The 23848-nt window shown below is 42.2% G+C and overlaps 1 protein-coding gene and 1 long non-coding RNA gene across 7 annotated transcripts in view; one reads left to right on the top strand and one right to left on the bottom strand.

The window, feature by feature from the left end:
- Window positions 1-23848, bottom strand: part of GRID1 (glutamate ionotropic receptor delta type subunit 1) — a 700182-nt gene that overhangs the window by 6249 nt on the left and 670085 nt on the right. For 2 of the 6 annotated variants that reach the window (XM_081913537.1, XM_081913536.1), the window contains exons 14-17: window positions 19131-19297; window positions 14704-14944; window positions 14362-14451; window positions 4883-4918 (exon numbers count right to left, since the gene is read on the bottom strand). In XM_081913537.1, coding sequence (XP_081769663.1) covers window positions 4883-4918; window positions 14362-14451; window positions 14704-14944; window positions 19131-19297 — 534 coding nt within the window. Of the gene's footprint in view, window positions 1-4882; window positions 4919-14361; window positions 14457-14703; window positions 14945-19130; window positions 19298-23848 lie in introns of those variants that run through there. The other 4 variants (XM_081913541.1, XM_081913538.1, XM_081913540.1 and 1 more) reach the window with 4 other exon arrangements.
- LOC309371240 lies at window positions 6645-19124 on the top strand. Its single transcript, XR_014168956.1, has 3 exons — window positions 6645-14225; window positions 15832-15929; window positions 18884-19124. It is a non-coding gene; the product is annotated as an uncharacterized lncRNA (long non-coding RNA).

Below are 23848 nucleotides of genomic sequence, written 5' to 3' on the forward strand. Positions count from 1 at the left end.
GATATATATTCTTTCACTACTTCTTGGAACATATAAACCAGGTCTCAGAGAGACTATGAAAAGGGTCTCTTTAGCCAATGTGTCTGTCATTTTCAGGTGTAAGGTCTGAGAAGAGTGAATTAAAGGTGGCATATGGTGGGTAGACCTTTGGTTTACACAAACACTTCAATTTCAGAAGCAATGGAATGATTTAATCCCTACAGTCTTCTTGCTGTGGGTCAAATCATGTTAGGGGTGAAATGTAGCTGCCAGTTCCTCGTGGATGGATAATAACATTTGACATAAATACTGGAATGACATGAGATGTATGGATCAAGTGGGAAGATCTCAAATCAGTGTTGTACATCTATAGAGGCCTATGATGGGACCTGCCCATTTCTTCTGAATCTGTTATTCAAATATAAATAAAACTGTGCCCTATCCATTAGGGTGTGCTCATTGGCTCTATAGGCATCCCAAATAACAAGGCAAATATGGACAATACAGGGAAAGGTCTCTGGTGCACCTTATGGTGCCTTCTTGGTGGCACAATTCGATTCAGAAAGATAAGGTGCATCAGACATTGCCTAAGCTTTCTAATGGCTTTGTCTCCTTGACTGTCTAAAGGCCTTGTAACTGGGGAAATGCCCAGAGCTTGAGGTGGTAAGGATGAGATACTCTGCCCATTATGCTTCTTTTCTATTGCTCCTTTTTCCAGCCATAAGGGCACACATCAGTTTTCATTTCATAAAAGTTCATCAACATTTTGGTGTGAATTTTTCTTCTTCAAATGCACACGTTTTTAGTAGGGAAGTTTGTCCAACACATTTTGCAAGATTTCACCTAACGCCCTGCAACTTTGTACATTGTTTTCATTAACATGCAGAACTGTATTGCAAAATTCAGGAAAGTGCAAATATTAAAGAGTGGCTGTATTTTGGTACAATACAGGGGTACCTCAGGTTACAAACGCTTCGGGTTACAAACTCCTCTAACCCGGAAGTAGTTGCTCCAGGTTGCAAACTTTGCCCCAGGATGAGAATGGAAATCATGTGCTGGCAGCACAGTGGGAGGCCTCATTAGCGAAAGCGCGCCTCAGGGTAAGAACAGTTTCCGGTTAAGAACGGACCTCCGGAACAAATTAAGTTCGTAACATGAGGTACCACTGTACATTGTTTCAGGAAGTAAGAATTATGTAGTTTTGCCTTCCAGTTTATCCTTCATCCCGAGAGGTGAGGTGGGAGAATATTTCATTTTGACACATAGGTATAGGTTTTATTCACAGTGAATGATTTCCCCAAGACATTCCCAATCACAAGGATTGGGGGTGGGGGAATTTAAACTGTTAGTTTTTCACACTGATCTATGCATTCCCCAATGCAAGTCAGTGGTCAGATTTCTCAGCCCCAGAAAAATTCATGGGCGGTGGAGGAGAATCCCACAATCAATGAACCTTTGGGTAAAAAGAGTTCTTGCTAAGTTTCCTTTTTCTTCACACCAGTTTTTCTTGGAGATGGATGCTATTTTTCTGTTGCCTCCCTCCCCCATGCAAATCAATGGAGACGTTTCCATGTTTCTCCAAAAATTCAGGGGAATCCTTTGAGGTAATAGGGTCTTTGTGAGATAGGAGTGAGATGTTCTACACATCAGTCTTTCCTAGAGATCAGTGTTCTTTTCCCCCACTCCTGCCCCCAATAATTCATATTGTCACAACCCTAACATTAATGTCTGCCCTTATGAAAGAACCATTGCATCAATCAATCTGGCAGTCTTCTCCCATTCTGGCAGAAAATTAAAAGCCTTTTTTTAAAAAAAATAAATCAAAAATTAAAGGTGCCCTATTAAAGGTGCCCTACACAACCCCCCCCCCCCGTGTATCTTCTTATAATTTGGCATGCATAATCCACTGGAGGGGGGCTACTATGACCAAAAATTTAATCCACTTCTATGAAAAGGGGAATTGTGAGTCGAGGACCCTCCACCTGCTTCGGATAAATAAGACACAAGACGGGCAACAGAGTGAAGCCACGAGGCTGCCACATACGCTTGAATGTGGCTCGACCCCGCCCACAAACCGGCCCTATTGGCTGGCCCGCTGGGCAGGGCGTGGCAGCCAGGACAGTGACACAGGAGTCCGACTACGCCCCCTGCTGACGTGGGACCAGCTCCCGCTCACAACACCTCTCCACTGTGAGGAGGAGAGGCTATGTCATCACAGTTTTTAGATTCCTCATTATAGTGAATAGGAAGAAAACAGGGCCTCACTTTTAACAGATCTGATTTGATCTCATAAGACTATAAAATGAGCCTGGGTCATGCTAGTGGCACAGCTAATTCAGCATACTGTTCTCACAGAAGCACATTCTTAATAGTCATATAGAAAGCATTCAGATAGGCCAATTCCCTTTTATCATATTCTCTCTCTCTCTCTCTCTCTCTCTCTCTCTCTCTCTCACACACACACACACACACACACACAATGACTAGTACCTTCCTAGAAGGTAAACCAAATGCAACTGTTGACCACAAGATAATTTCAGATAATTTCACTGGGCACAATCCCTTTTGCAAGGAAATAATCTTGAATATGTTTTTGTACTTAAAAAGCAGAACTGAAAGAAAGGATGTTATTTTGCCTTTGCTCCCGTGGTCTCGTGTTTTTGGGAAGCATCAGAGTGCTGGTGAGTCTGAAATTCTGAGAAAATACTCAGCGGCACCCTGATGCTTTGGTGTTGGTCGCTTGAAACAGATTTCTTAATGTCTGCTGATCTTCAAACAAGATGAGAGCAGTAAAAGGCAATAGCACTACCAAGTAGCCATTGCTTGTTTTCTTGGGGGGTGATACTGTTGAGTAACCATGTGCAAAATGAAAGAACATATGCCGATCCCTCCTGAATCAGAGCAAAGGTACATTGAGCATAGCATCCTGTTGTCCGCTGTATTCAGCCAGATAAGAAAGGGCTATAGCTCAGTGCTACAGGCAGTGTGTTGCATGCAAAATCAAAGGTTCAGTACTTGGTATCTCCAGGCATGGCTGAGAAAGACTCAGGTATGCAAGCTTGCCTCTCTACAAGCTTACTGGGCAGCTTAGACAGTACTCAGCTAGATGGATCAGTGCAGCTTCCTAAGTTCCTATTCCTCCAGAGGACCCACAAACATGGCTTGAAGCTCTCTCATATTCTTGCTCCCCAACAACTAGAAGCCAGCAGCTTCCTCAGAATGTGAAGTTTCCATATAACCATAATGTCTTCTAACCTTTGATAAATTTTATTTTGCTGTGCTTTGTTTTGTTTTGAACTATTCTAGTTGTCTGGAGCTCCTTTGGGGAAATAGACAAAGTAGATTTGTTTAAAAATAAATAATAAATAGACAACCTCCATCTAGGCTAGTGGCGATCAATTCCATGCATTAATTATGTGCTGTGTGAAGTACTACTTTATTTTGTCTGTCCTGCATCCAGCCCTAGTCAGTTGTGTCTGATGCCCTTGAGCTGTAGTATTATGAGATACAGACAGCTTCTCTTTCTGTTTTCTATATACCGTGCCTAACTAAGATCGATAGTGAGGCTTTTAAGCAAAACAAATTTTAAAAATGAGGCCTTGTTGGCATAATTGACAACATTTCCCGGTGTGAGTCAACATTGTTTTTAGCAAAGGTTGTTTTCTAGCTGCTGTGACAAAAAATGCATCTGATAGCCGCTGAAACCTTTCAGACCTCCAAATATGTGTTCCTCATGCCAAAATATCTGGATTCTGGGAACCTGGCATGTTAATTACTTCCCAACACCCAGGTGGAAGAGCTAAAATTAGGGATGTAGGAAACTACCCTCATCTCACAGATGAAATTTGTTGGGCTTAAATTCCCTTGGAATTCCTCACTTGAGGAAGTGCTTTCAGATTTGCTTTGAATTTCATTCTAGCCAAACTCCAACTGCAACCAAACAGCATGTTGATACATTTCACTAGTGTTAATGCAACTCTATAGGCTTCTGTTGAATTCTTCAAATTACAGAAGAAAAACATTTTCATGCTTTGAATTTATGGGGGCGGGAATACATCATTGGGGCTCACCGAGTCCATGTTTCATTGGGTTACTTTCCCACAAGAAAGAAACCTGGATTGACAGACTGAATCATCAGGAATTACAGACAGAATCAAAGACATGATTGCTTTTTTCTCTAACATGAGAAAAAATGAATTGTACTCCAATATACTTAGGGTATTTTTGCATTATCTAAGCAGCTGGAATTTTAAAACAGTCGTGAATGGGCACTCCAAGCCAGGTTTCAGATAGACTGGCCCATTCCCTTGAGGAGTTCCTGTGGTTCTGCACACCCTTGAATTAGAGTTGGATTGAGGGAGATCTCCAATAGCAGCAATGAATGTGTGTCTATACATATATAGTAGTCGGTTTTGTAAGGTTAAGGAATGGATTATAGCTCAGTAGGCGATCACGTGCATGGCATGCAGAGGGTCTCAGGTTTGGTCCCTGGCACATCTAGTTATAAGGAACTCAGTTGCACTGTTTGGGAAGGGCATTTATGCCTGGCAAAGCAGTTGGCATGGACAGTACTGGCCCGATGCATCAATGGTCTGGCACTGACTCAGAACAATACAGATAAAAAGTAGCAAAAAAGGATGTACAATAACATTTTTAAGGAAAATGTGACATCACATGAGGGGTTTTTTTTATTTTCATGCCAAGAGGTATGAAAATGAAATTGTTTGGAAATGACAGCATTGTAGGCTGAGGAAATGTGTGCTTTGTGCAGTTCAGGTGTGCATTCACTGCAGGCAACAAAAGAGGCAGGGAGGGTGGAAAGGTTGGAGGTTTCAGGGAGTGACTGCAAGCATAGATTTTTATTTTTTTAAAAAAAATTATACGTGATTTTTTAAATGCTCACCATGGTTCTGAGACCCAGCCTCACCTCATGGGCAATCTCCAAGGGGCAAAAAAACACAGAGAAGAAGAAGAGGGAGGGGAAAATGATCAAATAGTGTGGCTTCTAAGAAATGTACACATAGTGATGACAGATATCAGCATACCTGTGTCATGCAACACTGATGATAGTAAGCAAAATGTCTGCATCTTTTATTTGAACTCTTCCCCCCATCCTTTCAGCATATGCCAGACACGCCCCAAAGTGTGTTGGGGTTTTGGTGGGAGTGGAAGAAATACTTTCTAATTTTTCTCAGATTAATGTGTTACCCTTGGTATTTTTTCATTGCTGATCAATCACACCCATCACTGACATGCCACATGACATGAAATTGTCATTTCAAAGCAGGTTTTGATTTATTTCAGCTATACCTGCATTGCATTTCAATGTACTCTTACTTGGAAATAAGCCCCACTGGATAAATTTGCTTCCAAGTAAGTATGAATAAAATGATAGCACATATCATCTGGAATATGAGTAAAACCATTCAAACAAATCAAGGTATGTTTTTCCATGTGACCTGGCCTGGAATTAGTAGTGGCATGAACTGGTTGCCTCCCACTTCTGATTTTTTTGTGCGCTCAGTCATGAGTTTGCCTTCAATCAGCCAAATCAGATATTTCCTATTTGTGACATAAATGACACACTAAAAATGCACCCAAACTACTGAAAGTGACTGGCACGGTCCAGGTTAATTTGTCTGGTTCTGTTGGAGGTTTTAATTTTTAATTTTGGTGTACTTCATACTCTAAAATGCTATTTTCTTCACCATTTTGGATACCGAAAAAGAATTGTAGATTGGAAAAGAAAGGAAGTATACAATTTCCACCAATAAATTAGGTAATCTCAATTAGTGCTACATTTTAGGAGTGCTTTATATATTTATTTGGTGGAGAAGGCAGGCTCACAATAACCACTGAGGCCAACGTAGGAAAGTATTTCAAATTGTGTGCATGTTGGCAGGTGTTTCTATGACCAGCAGCTGTGTCCCATTTGCTTGGAACAGGATTCTATTTTGGTATAATTTTCTCTGTACAAATTAAGCCTGGTACAGAGCTTAACTCATAGTATTTCATAACATGGCTGGGCCATTCAGTGCCCTCCTTGTCTCGTGTATTGGAAAGTTGCAGTGGGAACACGTAAATCACCCCCTCCCCTTATTCCTCACTTTTCCCCTGGAACAGAGATGCTGGTAGATTAGAGTAATCCAGATTTCTAAACAGTTCAGTACCTTGATTTAAGATTGTATGTCCAAGAATTATCCAACCACCTTTCACACAAAAAACTGTTTGTCAAATGGCCAGGTTTTCAACAGCTCTTCAAGTTCTATTTGCATGGTAGTTTTGGAACTCCATTCAGATGGTAGTAAAGAGCTAATGATAAGCTGATATTTCTCTGAAAAGTGTTGGAGAAGAGTAGAATGACTTCCATTCTTCTCTATCTACACTCTGGAATCTACAGGAGATCCCACATTCCAAGGTAGCTTGTTTGGGTGGAAATCTGTCTTAGTAAGTATAAGTGAATACAGGCCATTGTTTAACAAGTGATAACTTGCTTCCAGTGCATGTGACCATTTTACAGAGCCTCAAACACATTACTTTCTGATGGAATCAGTGATAAATTCAAACTCTCAGTCATCTAACCACAATTACGGCTGCAATTAGGGATGGAAGGACCTGCTAGTTCTCCCAGTTTCTCATTTTTTTCCAAATCTTAAATTCTGCTCTCTAGATTTCTGCCACAATTTGTGAATTTCCTCGCAAAAATTCACCAGCATTTTGGTGTGAATTTATCCTAGTGAACACATTTTTTTCATGCCAAACCCCATTGTACTCCGAGTCCCCACTGAACTCTGGAGTACTTACTTCTGAGTAGACAGTCTGTAGACAGGACTGGACTGTAAGCAATGAAAATTTAAGAGGCTGCACATGTGAATTGGCCCTGTGTAGTAGCTAGCGTACTACTGTTCTACTGCCCTGTATTGCCAGTGACATTTTTTATTAATATTTCCTGCTCCCAAAAGTTTATTTCATCTTAGAAAATTAAAGTACAATGCAGTGATACATACAGATGATTATTTATATGAGAAATTTTAGCAAAAAAAGTACACAGATTTCAGATGTGATTGAAATACATAAAAATAATAATTTAAAAAGCAATGTAAAATATAAACATACAATGAAGGGGAATATATATATATATATATATAAAATCTTGTATTTTTCTTCACATGGAATAGGGAACACAAATTGGAAAAAACAAAACAGTAAAATGAAAAACAGCCAGCAATAGGGTGGGTTGGGGGAGAAGACAGTGATGAAATGGCAAAAAAGAGAGAGATAATAGACCAGGCATAGGCAAACTCAGCCCTCCAGATGTTTTAGGACTACAATTCCCATCATCTCTGACCACTGGCCCTGCTAGCTAGGGATCGTGGGAGTTGTAGTCCCAAAACATCTGGAGGGTCAAGTTTGCCAACGCCTGTGATAGTCTGTGTTGAGAGTTGTCAACCTGTTGTCTGGCAGATGTTGAGAAAGACACTTCCAATCAGCTCTAGCCAGCATGGCCAAAGTGGTGGTGGGAGTCCACAACATCTGGAGAGCACCATGGTGCCTGTCTTCAGTGTTTTCATTTTTAAGTAGGAGGAAGGACCCAGTTCCCAAAACAGTTCAGCTAATTTTCTACTCTGAAAGTGCATGAATGCCCCAGTTGTGCTTTTTTAAAAAAATAAAATAAAAATGGAGGTGATACATGCCTAAGTACAATGGATCCAGGTGGTACACAATGGCTACCATTATGCAGAACCTGTGGTGTTATTGTTTCAGTCCCTAAGGAATGTTCCTCCTTCTGGCAGCTATTCTACATGATCAGAAATCCCATGCAATGTATTCCTTGCTGGACTCTACTACTTTAGATTGCATGGAGAACAGCATTTCCAACTTAGTCCATTTATTGAGGAGCCCAATCAGCAAGTAACATAGCTCTGTAGTGTACACCTGGCGCCAATATCGAGTCTCTCTTCAGTGCCAGGTGAATAATTTTCCCTAGCCTTTTCTTTAGTTTTTATGATTTTATGCTAATTTGTAGTGCAATTTGCTGGGTGATCAAATTCATTGTATTTATTGTATTTTCATTTTTATGCCGTGCACCACTCGGCGAGCCCAGGCTGCAGAGATGCTAGCAAATATTTCAGTAAATAAAACAAAGCGTGAGAGCAATTCACACCTCACATACAGGAGAAAGATCAAATAATTGAATGCTCATACGTGAAATATTTCTTGCAAATACAAAATCAGCATGTTTGAGAGATACTTGTAGCCTGTCCTTCTGCCTTGCATACTTGCTTTAAATATCCAGACAGGTTTTTTTGTTCAGAAAGAGGGATCATTCAAACATTTCACACACACAGTTTGAAGTGATACTATCCATCACTGTCCATCACTGGATACATTACATGGGACTGTCACTTGTGAAGCTTGACTCTAAGACAGCAGGAGCTTTTAGGATGCAAATGTTTTGAGGTAGGTTAGAATACACCCATCATTAACAGCTATGGTATTATTCAAGCTAAATACACTGAAAGGGGGAGGTTTTCTTTTAGTTGATACATCAAGCATTATATACCACTGAGCTCTAGGCAGTTTAAAATATTCATGAAAAATACCAATAAAATTGTATTTATGATGGTTGTGGCATTGGAGATCACAATAAGGCACAAAACATGTAAACCTGGTTAGGCTTGTAAAAAGAAAAAAGATTTAAAAAAGATAAAAATGGTTGACACTCCTACAGTGCCAGAGGCAAACCTGTAGGAACAGGTCATCTCTAGTTCAAAAGCTTTGCACACTAGAGCCTTGTGCACTGATTTCAAAAAATTATTGGTTTGCAGGAAGATGAGTGAAGGCACTGACAATAACAAAATGCCAGTATTTTAGCTCCTGCAGTGCTAATCTCACTATTGGCCCTTTGAAAGCTGCTAAGAGGCAAAAGACATTCTAGTAGAATGTTTTTCACATGGTCTGATAAGGAGCAGTTAGGCAAACACAAGTTGCTTTCAGCTGCTAATAGCAGCAGACCTAACAGACAGCTGTTTTTGCTACACAGCAAAATGAAGGCTAGGGAGTGGGGAAAGATACTTAGCAAAGCTAAATACAGTACAGTATTTAAAGGTGGCCTTGTTGAAAGTCCCTTTTCCACACAACTGATAAAGGTACTGGGAACCTGTCCTCCTTTACATCTTACCTTCCCAATGTGATTACATAAAAACCCTGTTTTAACTGATGGCTGCAACAGATTGCAAAATAGGATTTATTGATGGCTTGAAATGTGCCCGAGGGCCAATCTCCTTGATAGTAATTTCTGGGACTCCCTAGGAACTGCTATAAAATTATGATGTAAATTAGATTATTAATTAGGACAGGTTTAGACGGTTCAATGTGCATTATTTTTTATGTTATCAGGCGAAAACTCAATAACAAACTGATGATAGGGAGCTGTAAGGTATCTAGGAACTTCATAAATGTAAGCACCAATGCTATTTTTCTAGAAAAAGACGTACCGGAACTCACCATGAATGCCTCCCTTGTTCTCTTACAATGGCAATGACGCCCACCTGAGAGGCGCCGGAACTGAGTTCCAGCTGAAAAAGCCCTGGTAAGCACCATCCAAAATCTCAAGATGGAACAATGACCTAAATGTCCCTCTCCAGGTATTGTTGAACTACAGCTCCCATCATCTCTGATCATGAGCCATGTTACCTGGTACTGACAGAAGTGGGAATCCAGAAGGTCACACATTCCCCATCTCAGACCTAAAAGTAGCCAAGGCAGTGAATAGCTTGCAAGTCATGCCATGATCAGCATCAAAGTGGCTTCCTCTGCCTAGATACTACCTTAGAGAGGAGTTGTCTGTTTCTGTGATCTACCCAAAGTTATTAATCCATTTTTCATTTCTTAAAGTATTGCCTCCTACTGAACTTAGGTTAAAAATATACTCCCCAGGAGGAAATTCCCCCGAAATGTTTCAATCAAATCTTCCACAGTTGGTTTGCCTTAAAATCCTGGCTGTAAGATCCCTGCAGTGCTTGCAGGGCATAGTTGATTGAAATTCTGCACTGCTACAGTGGCCGGTGAGCGTGGGCTATGCAAAGTGCCTACTTGCTGGCAAAGCAGATCTTAGAAATGGGTGGTTAGCATTTTGCAATGTTAGAGAGCGTTTAGCAAGCAATGACTAGGCTCTGGCAATTCCAAGAGACAGTCCTATTAGCAAAACTGCAGATTCCAAAGCATTAGTGAAGCTGGACACAATCAGAAGCCCATTGGAATTCTGTGCAAGAAGCAGACAAAGAAAGAATCCCAACAATGAGAAACAGCAAAGAATGGCGAAAAAGCCCCCTTCCCAAATGAATGGAGAGTTGAATACCTTGATATAAAAAGAAGTTGACCTCTATTTAACCATTCGTTTTTGTATTTGGCTACAACTTTGGGGCATAGTTTGCATTACGTGTGCTTGGGGAAATAATATGACCGCTGTGTTGCATTGTAAGAACTTTGTATAGGCAGGACTTTTCATTATATTATTTTTAATAGTGGCACTCTTTGATATTACGGCTGAAAGGAAATGCCTCTCAAAATCCCTTTGCATATTACAAAAATAGTAGAGCTACTCCAGGTATATCTTGTAAAATAAAAACCACTTCTGAGGACTAGGGCTGGATGGTATCTGGTTTTCAACATTGTGAATCACAATGCCCAAACACCAAAAACATCTGAAAAAGTGGCTGGGCTCGGGAGGAAGGGAGAAGCGACCAGGAGGAAGGGAAGGAAGCTTCCTGCTTGCTCAGTTAAAGGAGTTCCGAGTGACTCGCTCCCTCCACAGCCCAGTCCCGGCCTCAGCAGAGGGAGCCTGAGAAGGTTCTCTCCCATCTGCCTGCCTGCAAGCAGGGTGGGCTGCCTCATTCTTCCTGCGACTGACCGGGAGGAAAGAGGCGGCCCGCCTAACTTGCTTGGGCAAAGGCAAACATGCAGACAGGCAGATGGCCAAGCTGGCAATACATCACGACTCCCTGGCTGCCGCCAGCACAACACAGGCAGGAGTGAAATGCACTGTGATGGGCCGTGCATGTATTGCCAGCTCAAAATGTCTGAAACTGGTTTCAGATAATGAAGTGAAGTACATGCGCATCCACATGTAGACATACTTTTTTAAAACGTTGCACATTATTCACACATAGTATGGCAGCTTTCTCCAGTCTTAGGTTTTCAGATGTTGTTGGACTATCCCCATTATCCTTGACTATTCTGGTTGTGGACAATGGAGGTTATATTCCAGCAACTTCTGAGGAAGGCTGTTGTGTGAGATACACTTTGGGCACACCTTTCAGAAAAATGTACCTGGCAGTTTGGCAAGATGTAAAATAGGCCCTATTTGAATGAACTAAATCAGCAATTCCATTTTGCACCAAGAACCCACCATGTTCGAAGTGGTGAGAAATGCAGGGTAGAAAGCATGCGTTTTAATTGGTCATCCGTCCACTGATTATAAATAATATTTTGCATTTCAACCAATAACGGATTCAATTTATACAAGTGTGCATGTATCCCCAACAGCTAATTCATTATAGGTGCCATTTTGAGATAGTGAAGTGAGTGAACCTTGGAAAGAAAGACAATCCTTAATACATTTCTCTCTCTCTTTAAAATGGCATTCTAGAACAAAAGGTCTAAACATTTAACTTATAAATGTATCAATTAAACATTGTTCTCATTAACCCTGGCTGCCTCCCCACCACCATCACACCATCAACTAACATCCTAATCCTATCAAAGTGTTCTCAGAAATGGTTCCTACTTTCTTCAATGGATTTATTTGCCCAAATATAGGGAAAGTAGATTTGATGCAGGAAATCCATGACCCATTTTTTAAAAAAGTTAATAGAACAAGGGCTATGATTCTGGGGGACAGAACAACTTAATCTCTCCCCTACTTCTAATTCTCTTGTTCTGATTAAAATTGCACTGTAGGTTTCTCCCTACAGGACAAACAGCAGCCACAGGGGGAAATTTCAGTCAGGAAAATGCTGTGGGAGAGAAATGTTACTGCCACATTTTCCACAGCTCTGTATGAGGCCTTGTCCCACCACATTCAGATAAACAAAAAAACAAAAAACCTCTGGGACACAGTTGGTTTATATATTTCTTCCACATCATGTCTAGTTGTGCCCTGGAAGTTGGGCAACACTGACAGGGCAAATCAGCATTTATTTCATGAGTCAGTTTCACAAGGGTTTATTCAGAAGTTATGTCCCACGTCTTCATTAATTTGCAGAGGGTTTTTTTCTAAATAATAATAATAATAATGCATGAAAACTTGTATTTGAATGGTATTTTTGATTCTATTTTCTCACTAAATAGTTTTTTTTATTACTTCATAGTATGCATTTATATAGGCTTTTTTAAATCCCAAAGCACACTATATATATAATACACATTTGGGTGTGTCTTTTGAACTTAGAACTGCATCACAATTTTGGAGAACTGAAAAATTCAAAAATATCTATAGTATGTCTAAGAGGCTACTTTGAATCGGAATCCACAAAGAGCAAATTCCTCAAACATCCCTACTGCCATGAACATGCAGAAGACTGAACTTTAAAGTGTTCAGTTCAAATTAGTTTTAGTTCACTCACTATTAACTGAACGAACTAAGGGTTTCAGCCCTCATACTAATAATGTGTCTTTGCCCATAGATGGATTTCTACACACATCATCTCTTCGTGAATAAGAAATGGATTCATGATACTCTTGGCTACGTGAGCAAATTAAGTAAGTTATTTTTTTTACCAAAAATGTTCCCTTTGAAAAGAATGCACAGTGGACTTACATACAAAATGATTTCTCTGACTTGGATGTGAAGCATGGTAGCTGAAGACTTGGAGGACAAATTGAATGAACAAGTAGGAAATCCAGACAAGTGGAATGTTAATGACAAGTAGCATTATAGACTATAAGCCTTCCCATCAGTTTGTATGTGGTAGGCATGTCAATTAGTGCAACACTCTGGCTATTCAGAAATAAAAATTAAAAGTGATAGGCCCTGTGTTCTTCCCCAGTCGGGGTGTGGCTGCTGTCATAACCCTCTGGTACAAAGCATCTGTTCAAGATGAAAAGAAGGTTAAAGTGCCTTAATGTCTCAAAGCCCAACAGAGAGGTGAGGCTGTTAAAGATCGAAACAGATGCAAACAGATGCTGTCTCTTTGCACGATATGGCTATGACAGGTTGATTATTATTGCTTTGAAATATTTGCAAGAAAAACCTTTGATAACAGGCAATTTCATATTCTGACTATAAGAGATACTTAACTAAAAGCCGCTCATTTAGCTCTGAAGAGTATTATTTTTAGAAAGAGACAAGAAAGGGGGGGGGACACATCCACCAGTGATGGGGCCTGAATGATTTATTGTGTTATTAATGAGTGGAATAAAGATTCATTCATCTGTTCACACAAAGGAAAACAGCATTACATATCTCTCTAAAAGTGCTTGCCTTATTATGCACTGCTCCCACACTTCCTTTGTAAAGGGATATTTTCCTCCACAAAGAAAACTGAGTTACATAAGAGCACATGGGAACATACTGAAGTTCCTTGCTGCCGTATTTTAACATCATCCTCTGCAATCCCTCTCTGATTGCTTTATCAGCTAACAGCAACTAACTACCATAGAGACTTCACATCTTGGAATGAAATAATCTCTCCATGGTGGCAAAAGACACCTGGGAAGGGCCTTACTCAAGTCCCCATTTCACAACCAACCAGTTCAGTGGCTTTCATATGCACCCTCCCCCCCAAAAAAAGACATTCACCAAGCTGAACACAGACCCTACTAGAAGCTCAATAAACCTCATGCTCTTGTGCTTTACCTAGGACAGCAAAAAAATGGGACAGGAAGGATTGTTTAGCTCCTGTGAGATCACAATACATGACTATATTTGAGCTGTCTTGGTGAATCATGAGTTGCGTATACCCAAGTTAAAAAATATATAGTTAAACTATATATTTGAAGTCACTAGATTCCACCTGACCTATCTAGCTTGTTACTCAAGATTCATGTCACCTGGTGACTGCATTATTGCTTCTATTGCTTTAACCAAAAGATCAGATGAGGACCCCAAGTGAGGTAAATAGCCTTACACTTGCTCTCAATCTTCCCATATTCCAGGTCGAGTATTTTAACACCAAACCAGAAGGGCAAAAAGCAGTCCTTGGTGTCGAGGAGCAGGTGACATGTGGTGCAGGCTTGGTCAGCAGGTAAACATGGGATTTTTGTTGTTGTTGCAAGAATCAGGAGGTGTTGAATCTGTGTATTTAAGGCAGCCCTAAACATCCTTGTCTGTCAGTTTTAACAGTGGGGGCCAAAGGCATGGTGCCTGAGCTACTCTCTTACCCCTAAAGATGGTCTCTCCATGGCAAGGTTGAGGCACAATGGTGGGGCAATGTGGGAATGTTTGCAGTGCTGCTGCTGCCCAGGCTGTATCTGCTCTATAAATAAATACAGGACTTTAGTTGCCAGAGCTGACATTTTGGTACCTTCCATAAAACACAAACATTAGGGATTTTTTATAAAAAAAATATGGAAAAGGGATATAACTTTTTAAAAAGAAAGAAACCTGTGCTTAAATGTAATTATCTGCAATTGTAATCCAGTGAACTGGATTTCCACAGCTTCAGTTTGATGTAAGTTTTACATTCTCTACACTTAATTGTGATAAGAATAAAAGTTATGGACCTCTTTGGGTGTCTCTTGATGACAACGGTTGCTGCTCCACCACAACTCCAGGGCTGCCACCAAACAGGCCAGGAGCAGGCCCACTGCCAAAATGCAGAAGACCCCTGCAAAACTGTGAAGCTTCAGGGCCTTCCCATCCGTCTGTGCGTTGGTGTGGCTGTTCAGATCACAGCGTCCCATTCGTGGCCACCATTTCTCTTTGAACACATCCAAGTATCCAGCTTCTTGTAGTTCTAAGATCCTGCAGAGATCATTTTAGGGAAAACCACAAGCATTATATTTCGACAAGGAAAGCTTGCACAGAGGAAATGTGCAACTGAAAGAATATAAACTTGACAATCGGCAAGGTTTGTGCTACCAAAAAAATGTATACCCAATTGCACAACGAATGAGATGTGAACACTGTAAAATTTTGCAGGAATCAATATTAACAACACACTCAGAAAGTTGTGAATAAGTAAGGGCCTCTCAACATATTGGGTTGGATCCACTGATGCACTTGTGGGGTGGAAATGGTGCTACCGTTGCTGTTAAGCAAACTGTGGCACAAGTCTTTCCTCAGCATTATCTTGGTGCCATGCATAATGGTCAAAAATAATGTTGAGAACGTTACTTAGTAAAAATGAAGCCTCACCTGTGAGTTCAGATGCATCTCCCTGTTGAAAAGCAACCCCCAGCTGTGACCAGTTAGAGGAAGCAAGCACTGTCAAGCTGTGCTTTTGAAGCACACAAACACGGTGCTTGTGGGTAGGAGTGCAATAGGTCTCCAACTACAGGAGAAGTCCTAATGGCCTTTGTACAAACCATTATAGGCAGCGATAGCCACTCCCTTACTCAACAAAACAGCCCATGAAGAAAGGCTTGACTAAGGGACATTGAGAGCTTAGAATACTAAATTTGATAGCCAGAAGAGGTACAGCAGAGAACCCCCAACCTGTCAGGCCCCATTTAACAAATCCCCTCCCTGCACAATGAAAGGGCTGAACAGGCATTCTTTCTTTGTTCTCCTGCCTATTATTTTCATTGGTTTATTAAATTGACCTTGTTATAGATCTAGGTCCCAAGAGCTCCAAATCATACACTGAACTGGATAGATTAACAATGCCTGCCAAATTCCTATCCTGCCAGATTTTTACTCTGGGGTGGTGAGATGTGGACATAGAAACAATGGACACTGGCAAAATTGGGATGGGAAGCAGCCTTGACCCCCGAACAAAAGCCAACAGGTAACTGTAGAGCTAGGCATGGTTTCCTGCAAATAGGCTTCTGTACTACAGTGGTGCCTCGCAAGACGAAATTAATTCGTTCCGCAAGTCTTTTCGTCTTGCGAGTTTTTCGTCTTGCGAAGCACGGTTTCCCATAGGAATGCATTAAAAATCAATTAATGCGTTCCTATGGAAACCGCCTTCAGACCAGGTCCGGGGACAGTCTGTCCCCCAACCTCTTCTGAAGGCCGGCGGGGGGCGAAAGTATTTGCTTCCCCCCCACTGCCTTCCCGGGAGAGCAGAGAAACAGCACTGCCTTCCCGCTCTCCCGGGAAGGCAGGCAGGGGGGACAAAGACTTTCCCCCCCGCCCACCTTCGGAAGAGGTCCTGGACCTCTTCTGAAGGCTGGCGGGGGCCAAAAGTCTTTGCTCCCCCCCCCCCCCCGCCTGCCTTCAAAAGCCGTCGGGGAGAGCGGAGAATCGCAGCGCGTTTTTCCGCTCTCCCGGGAAGGCAGGCAGGGGGGAGCAAAGACTTTCGCCCCCCGCCGGCCTTCAGAAGACGTCCTGGACCTCTTCTGAAGGCTGGCGGGGGGCAAAAGTCTTTGCTCCCCCCCTGCCTTCAAAAGCCGTCCGGGGGCTTTTAAATCGCCCCGGACAGTCCCTGGGCGATGTAAAAGACCCCGGGAAGGCAGGCGGGGGGGGGACAAATACTTTTGCCCCCCGCCCGCCTTCGGAAGAGGTCCTGGACCTCTTCTGAAGGCTGGCGGGGGGCAAAAGTCTTTGCTCCCCCCGCCTGCCTTCAAAAGCCGTCGGGGAGAGCGGAGAATCACAGTGCGTTTTTCCGCTCTCCTGGGAAGGCAGGCAGGGGGGAGCAAAGACTTTCGCCCCCCGCCGGCCTTCCTGGACCTCTTCTGAAGTCCGGAGGGGGGGAAAAGGCTTTGCTCCCCACTGCCAGCATTTAAAAGAGGTCCCCAGAGATTTCCCTATGGGCTTTCTTCTTGCGAAGCAAGCCCATAGGGAAAATTGTCTAGCGAAGCGACGCAAAAACCGAAAAACCCTTTCGTCTTGCGGGTTTTTCGTCTTGCGAGGCATTCGTCTTGCGGGGCACCACTGTACTGCATATCAGCACAGCAAGACTTAAGAGAGCACTTACATATATGCATAGCCCCATTTTGTTTGACAACTGACAGGCATGAAAACCCCCTGAATTAGGCACAACAGGGAAAAACTGCAAACTTCATGCAGATGCTCTGATGATTAAATCTCCAGGAGTGCTTCTGTTTAAGGATCATACCAGTCGTTGACAACAGCTTTGTACTCCTCCAAAGAGATTGTGGGAAACAGAAATTCAAGTGTGGTGGTGGGGAATTTATTTTCCATTGAAGCACTGCCAATCGTAAACTAGCAGATACTGTAGTTGAAGATGTCAAACAGCCCTGCCTGAGATCCTGGCGATCCACAGATAATCAAGACTAGGATCCTCTGACTCACGCAGGCTTGGTCAAGTACACATTTTGTACAATCTGCCCCAGCTACAATAAAATATGTCTCTACCATATTGGTCTCTACAGCCACAACAGGCACTGTAACTCTCCAGTTATTTGACTTTACCTTCAATGGCACACTTGAGACAGATGGATGCCAACAGAGAAAAGCTCTAACTGAACTGGATAGCCCCCAAAACGGCCGTGGTATAAGTCAAGTGCTACTTGATTATAGTTTAGGGAGATCCATCTTGAACCGGATCTTATCATGATGAGAGTGAATATAAGAGCATTACATATAGGACAGAAGAGTGGAAGTATTTCTGCAGAGTGAAAACTGTAACATAAGCCATCTGCTTCCTTTCCTGCTTCTGGAAATATCCCCATGTGCCCCTGATGCAATCCCACACTCTCAGGATAAATTACCGTATTTTTCGCCCTATAGGACGCACCTAGTTTTTTTGGGGGGGGGATAAAGAAAAAAAAATATCCCCCCCCCCCAGCCACAGGAACTCCCTAGGCTGCGGAGATCTGCCCGAAGCGTGGGGCGCTCTGCTTCAGGGCGCCCCGCGCTCCGTGCAGCAGGCTGCTATCCGCCGCCTAGGGAGCCCTGTGGGAACTCCCGCGGGTTCCCCAGGCTGTGGATAGCTTCCCGAAGGGCGGGGCGCTCTGCTTCAGGGCGCCCCATGCTCCGGGCAAGCAGGCTGCTATCCACAGTCTAAGGAGCCCTGCGGGAACTCCCGCGGGCTCCCCAGGTTTACTGCAGAGAGAGAGGGGTCAGTGCGCACCGAACCCTCTCGCTTTCCAAGCTTCAGCGAAAGCCTGCATTCGCCCCATAGGACACACACACATTTCCCCTTCATTTTTGGAGGGGAAAAAAGTGTGTCTTATAGGGCGAAAAATATGGTATATAAGCTAGTGCTGCTCAGCAAGGTAACCACCTGTTCCGCTTTCCTTTTTTCCACCTAAATTGTCAGTTCAGACAATGCTCATGTTTTGTTTCCAAAGTAAGACACACTAAACCAAATGCAATCACTATTGCACATATTGATTATGAAGGTGACATGTTGTTCAGGACTTGCCCTAATGAAATGGTAATTCTGGTTCTCTGTTAGCTTATTTTGGAGGCGATCTCACAGAATGTCAAAAAATTATTCTTTCTGCTAGTAGAAGAAGCCTCCTTTTGCAGAAGGCTAAATCTGGATCCAACCCATTATGCTTTTAAAATATACATATGGTATTTTAAAGAGCAGAGCAAGAAGCATGAATTATGAATGTGGCAAAAAGGTGCTCGGAAACTTATTATCATACAGGTATACTCATTAGAGAGACAGGGTTGACCGCGGCTTCCTGTTGAGCAGCAAACCTGGATTTGTTGCTGTGAATTTGCCTACCTTTGAGCATAGAATAATACACCACACATTTCTCACTGATTATTCCCCATTTGACAGTTTTCATTAATTTGTAGCCATGATTTTCTACTCTCCCACAGTTCTTCACCTGTGAACTAGTCCTAATTTAGAAAGGGCTGGACTGCCCCTCTGTCCCTGCGTCCCCCATACTCACCTGAATTGAAAACCAGATGGGCTATCCTGCGACCCCGAAGAAACGACAGAACTGAAATGCATTGCTACAAGCGATATTCACCCAGAAGCAGCTGATTAGCCAAGGGTCTAAATGCCAGCAAATGGGATACTCGGCTTGGGGAAGGGGTTCAAGCCCAAGCACTTTTGTATTACCTTTGGGAGAAGAGATCCCTGTATGGACTGCCATGCTGGAGCGCTATCCCATATCCTTTGCTACTGATGCTGTTTCCAATGACTGTCACGGAACACTCATCGTCCGTCAATGCCGCGTACTCCACTACTGCGACGTCCCACAAGAATGCGTAGTTGCCTTTCTTTGCCTGTAAAAACAAGGAACAAAACTTTCAGACACATCTTTAACTTGGATAGAATGTTATCATTCTCTTTCAAAAGCTATGAGTTTTTGAACAGAGAATTCTTTTTTACTCATTTTAATATATTTTCTTTATTTTCTGTTTTACAATTTAGAGTACTCATTTAAACATCCTTAAAATACCAGTGACTTCCCTTCTTCTCTTTCCTTGGTTCATTTTGCATATCATAAATCCCTGCATATTTTACAAAAACTAAACCATTCAGTATTCCATTTTTATATCCATCAAAACTTATTTACACTGTTGAATTTATATTACTGCTGCCAACATTTTCAAGTGTACACAATTTCCCCCATATATTCAATAAACGCTTTCTGTTTTTCTCCAAATGTATGTTCTTCTTCTTCTCTTATTCTATATGTTAAGTCTGCAAGTTGTGCATATTCTGTCAGCTTAAGTTGTCATTCTTCTTTAGTTGGGACCTTGTTCATTTTCCATTTTTGAGCTTATGAAACACGGGCCACAGTAGTGGCATACATACATTTTAAGAATGTTTTAAAATCACCAAATACATTTTGCCAGACCCAGGTCTTCTCAAATTCACCTCTATTTTCACTATATGTGTAACATTTAGTAGTAACATACCTGTATATGAAATCCCCCCCCAAAAAAAGCTGTAAGAAATTTCCCAAGATCAACATTCTTTTAACTTCTCCTGAATTTCCAATCTATATTTAAGCTAAGCAGAACTCCCAGTTTAAAATTGCTTCAAACTTCATTTTTTTTTGGGGGGGGGGAGAGGCTCACAACTTAATGTGGCTTAGGTAAAATTCCAATGCAGAAGGACTCCTAAAATTCACCTCAAGAATTTGGGGAAAATTCCGTATGAATGTCATATTCATACATCAATGTGTTTTTGAAAGAAATTTGGGATGACTTGCTGAAATATCTCTTTGTGTGAAACAGTAACACAGTAAGTGAAAAACAGAGCAAATTAAGACATCTAGTTTGTGTATCGAAAGTGGCCCTAATGACCGTTTCATCAAACCAATTATGTCTAGCCAGCTTGAATAAAAGTAGCCACTACGAGGGAGAGATGAGAGCCACAACCTTCCAAGATAATGTTAAAAAGGGGGGTATGCCCCCCACCCATACCTTCTACATATGAGTGACTTGCAAGAACTGTTTAAGTGCCCTGCTAAATTAAGTGAAGGATCTTGTAAGTATGTGATGGCTAGTAGATGGATGAGCTTACTTATTGTAAGCCTTCCCTCTGCCCATGCAACTAACCTTAGATCTGGGATTGGTGCTAGGGCATCATTCTTGCCTATCATATGGGGTAGGAGGAGTCTTTACAGAGAGCATATATAAAGGGACTTCTTTGAGAGCCAGTGTGGTGTAGTGGTTAAGAGCGGTAGTCTTGTAATCTGGGGAACCAGGTTCAAGTCTCCGCTCCTCCACATGCAGCTGCTGGGTGACCTTGGGCCAGTCACACTTCTTTGAAGTCTCTCAGCCCCACTCACCTCACAGAGTGTTTGTTGTGGGGGAGGAAGGGAAAGGAGAATGTTAGCCGCTTTGAGACTCCTGAAGGGGAGTGAAAGGCGGGATATCAAATCCAAACTCTCTTCTTCTTCTTCTTCTTCTTCTTTGGTTCAGATAACTCCCTGATTCCGAAGGCTTATCTACAGGGGCAGCAGAGTTTCCTGGAGCCTTAAAAACCGGGCTTAGTGGGCTTTACTGTAATTTGGGGGGGAAAACCTCCCAAGATTTTGGGGGTGAGTTGAAAACTCACTGAAAATAGAGATGCTATTTGAAAATAGCAAGTGAAACTAAAACGTACAAGCGTGTTTGGGGTCAGTTTTATTATTTGGGTCAATTCTCCCAATTGCTTTTCTGCAGAGATGTGGCGGCTGTCTACCATCCATATCTGAAATCCATCATTATAAGCTGAGAGGGAGCTTTCTGAAAATAAGCAAGCTTCCTGCATCCTCTCTCTCTCTCACACACACACATCCCAATTCCTTCAAAATACCAACTAAGAATGCCAAGCCAATTTGGAACTGAGCCAAGGCTAGTTCACCCATCACTACCTGGAAGGTGCAGGAAGTGTAAATGTTTTATATTTACACTTCGTTAACAGATTCAATAACGCTCTTTAATTCTTCATTAAATTTTGTGGTGTGCTTTTTCCCTGTTACAAAGTAAACCTTTTTGGGTGAAAGAATGAAACAAGCCTCATTTTATTTCAGAAAAGAGTAGTGTGGTTCAACTATCAGAAGTTTAGTTATTCTAAGGAAGCTTTTCTCTTGTGACATCGTAGGCTAAAGGAACCGAATTCTCCCACGAGTTTCACTTGTGGCTAATATTTACTTATATTAGTACACACCTACACATCTCTCGTCCGCAAATGTCAGCTCTAATTGGGATTCCAAACAGTGACTGCAAGCTGTGCGCATGAGGAATGTAAATCATTTTCGTTAACATAAGATGTAAGAACTGTCTCTGGATGGGAATTCAGGGAGAAGAAACCCGATCGCTTTGCTTGGTTAAAGTAATCATTGACTTCCTAATACATTTAAGTAATATGTTTTTAAGTCTCCAGTGAATGTACAAAGCACAGTGGAACAGATGGGCTGGTGAATTTAATGCAAATAAATGAGTAATCATAAATGCAGGCTCCCAAGCTATTAAAAGGAAGTTTAGATCATTTCTGTTTTCTCATCAGGTTCAGGGAAGCAATAATTTTGAATGTGCAATTAAATAAGAACACCCCCCCCCCCCCGCAAAAAAAGGCATATGGATGTTTCTTTTTCTTTTGGGTGCTTTTTTCTCTCTTGCATATGGTTCTGCAAATTTACATCAGGAATTGGGGACCAAATTAGTTGTTATTGTAATCACATGCCAAGTGCTAAAACTGCTGCTATATGAATCAGTCTCTTTAACATGCAGTAGAAGCCACACAATGTCCCGACGTCACACAGCACAAGGCATCTCCTTGCTTCCACTTGCTGATGACAAGCAAGCACAGAAATTTGACCTGTCTACGAGACAGGTTCTATTCGTCATTGCAGAGGGGGAACCAGATGCACAGCACCTGTCTTTACTATAATGTTCAGATTGGCTCTTACTATGATTTAATCATTTAATTTCCTCTCCCCAAGAAAGTCTGGGAAATGTAGTTCTGTGCAGTGTGTCAGAAGACTCCAAAAGAGAACTGTCAGTCCATTCACTCACGGAACCAATATTTCTAAAATTCATTGGCGAAAAACCATATCAGTAAAAACCAACAAAAAACCAGAATATCTTTGCCACCTCCCTGCCCCCCCCCCTCTCTCTCTCTCCCGCCCCCACCCCTGTACAGTGGTACTTCAGGTTACATATGCTTCAGGTTACATATGCTTCAGGTTACAGACTCCACTAACCCAGAAATAGTGCTTCAGGTTAAGAGCTTTGCTTCAGGATGAGAACAGAAATCATGCTCCGGCGGCGCGGTAGCAGCAGGAGGCCCCATTAGCTAAAGTGGTGCTTCAGATTGAGAACAATTTCAGGTTAAGAACGGACCCCCGGAACAAATGAAGTACGTAACCAGAGGTACCACTGTATAGGAAAATCGTATTCCAGCTGTTTATCATCTTCCACCTTTAACCAACAGCAAGTCTTTTTTTGGTCACTGACCCTTGGTCAACCCTCCAGGTCCCTCATTCCAGGGGTGGGTGTGGCCAGCCCAAACTCTTGTGCATGCACACATACTTAGAACCATGCAGATTAGCTGAGGGGGGGGGGTTATTAACCCCTTTCTGCTCATCAAATGATAGATCTGATGACTGAGGAGGGGGTATTTGCATCTGCTATAGGCTGCCCACCCCAGCACTATGTCTTCTCCCCACCACACCCTGCTAGCTGGCACCACCAAAATTGTTAGGATCTTAAAGGGAAGCAGGAAAAAATGGGGGGGGGGGTGAACTAAGGATTAGCCAACTTTGTTTTAGAGATCTAGGCAAACGGTAATTAGACTACCTTCCCTTAAAGATGTTTGGTCACAAATATTTGCTGAACGCTTTGATGGCATTTCAAAAGATAAAAGTGAGGAGTGAAGAAATGACAGAATGTTGAAAACAAAATCAGGTTCTTAGCCTTTAAACAGGGGAGTAAAGCTGTCAAGGATTTGGTCTTGATACACCTACTGAATCAAAGGCGGTCCTTGTTAAATATCACAGAGGGAACAAGAAGGCCAGACCAGGAGTCCCAAAAGCAAAAGCAGGATGAAAACTGTTCAGTCTTGATGCAGTATATATGACACACACTTCCATTTAATTCTATGTTTGTGCATGGAATTGTGACAAGATAATTGCTAATGGCATAAACATGAATGCACCATCAGAACAATGTAATATCAGGGTGGTCATCTGAAGCCTCCCTGCTAAGCTAATGAGCCTTTATGGCTCAGCATCAGTGCCTGTGTGTCTTCCTTGCCACCCCAGCCTGATGGATCTGAAACACATCTGGAACTGGGACAACGTGTTGCAGGAAGAAGGTGGCATACTGCTTCCTTCCCTG

This window comes from Podarcis melisellensis, assembly GCF_964234715.1.
Source record: "Podarcis melisellensis genome assembly, chromosome: 5".
Taxonomy (NCBI): Eukaryota; Metazoa; Chordata; class Lepidosauria; order Squamata; family Lacertidae; genus Podarcis; species Podarcis melisellensis.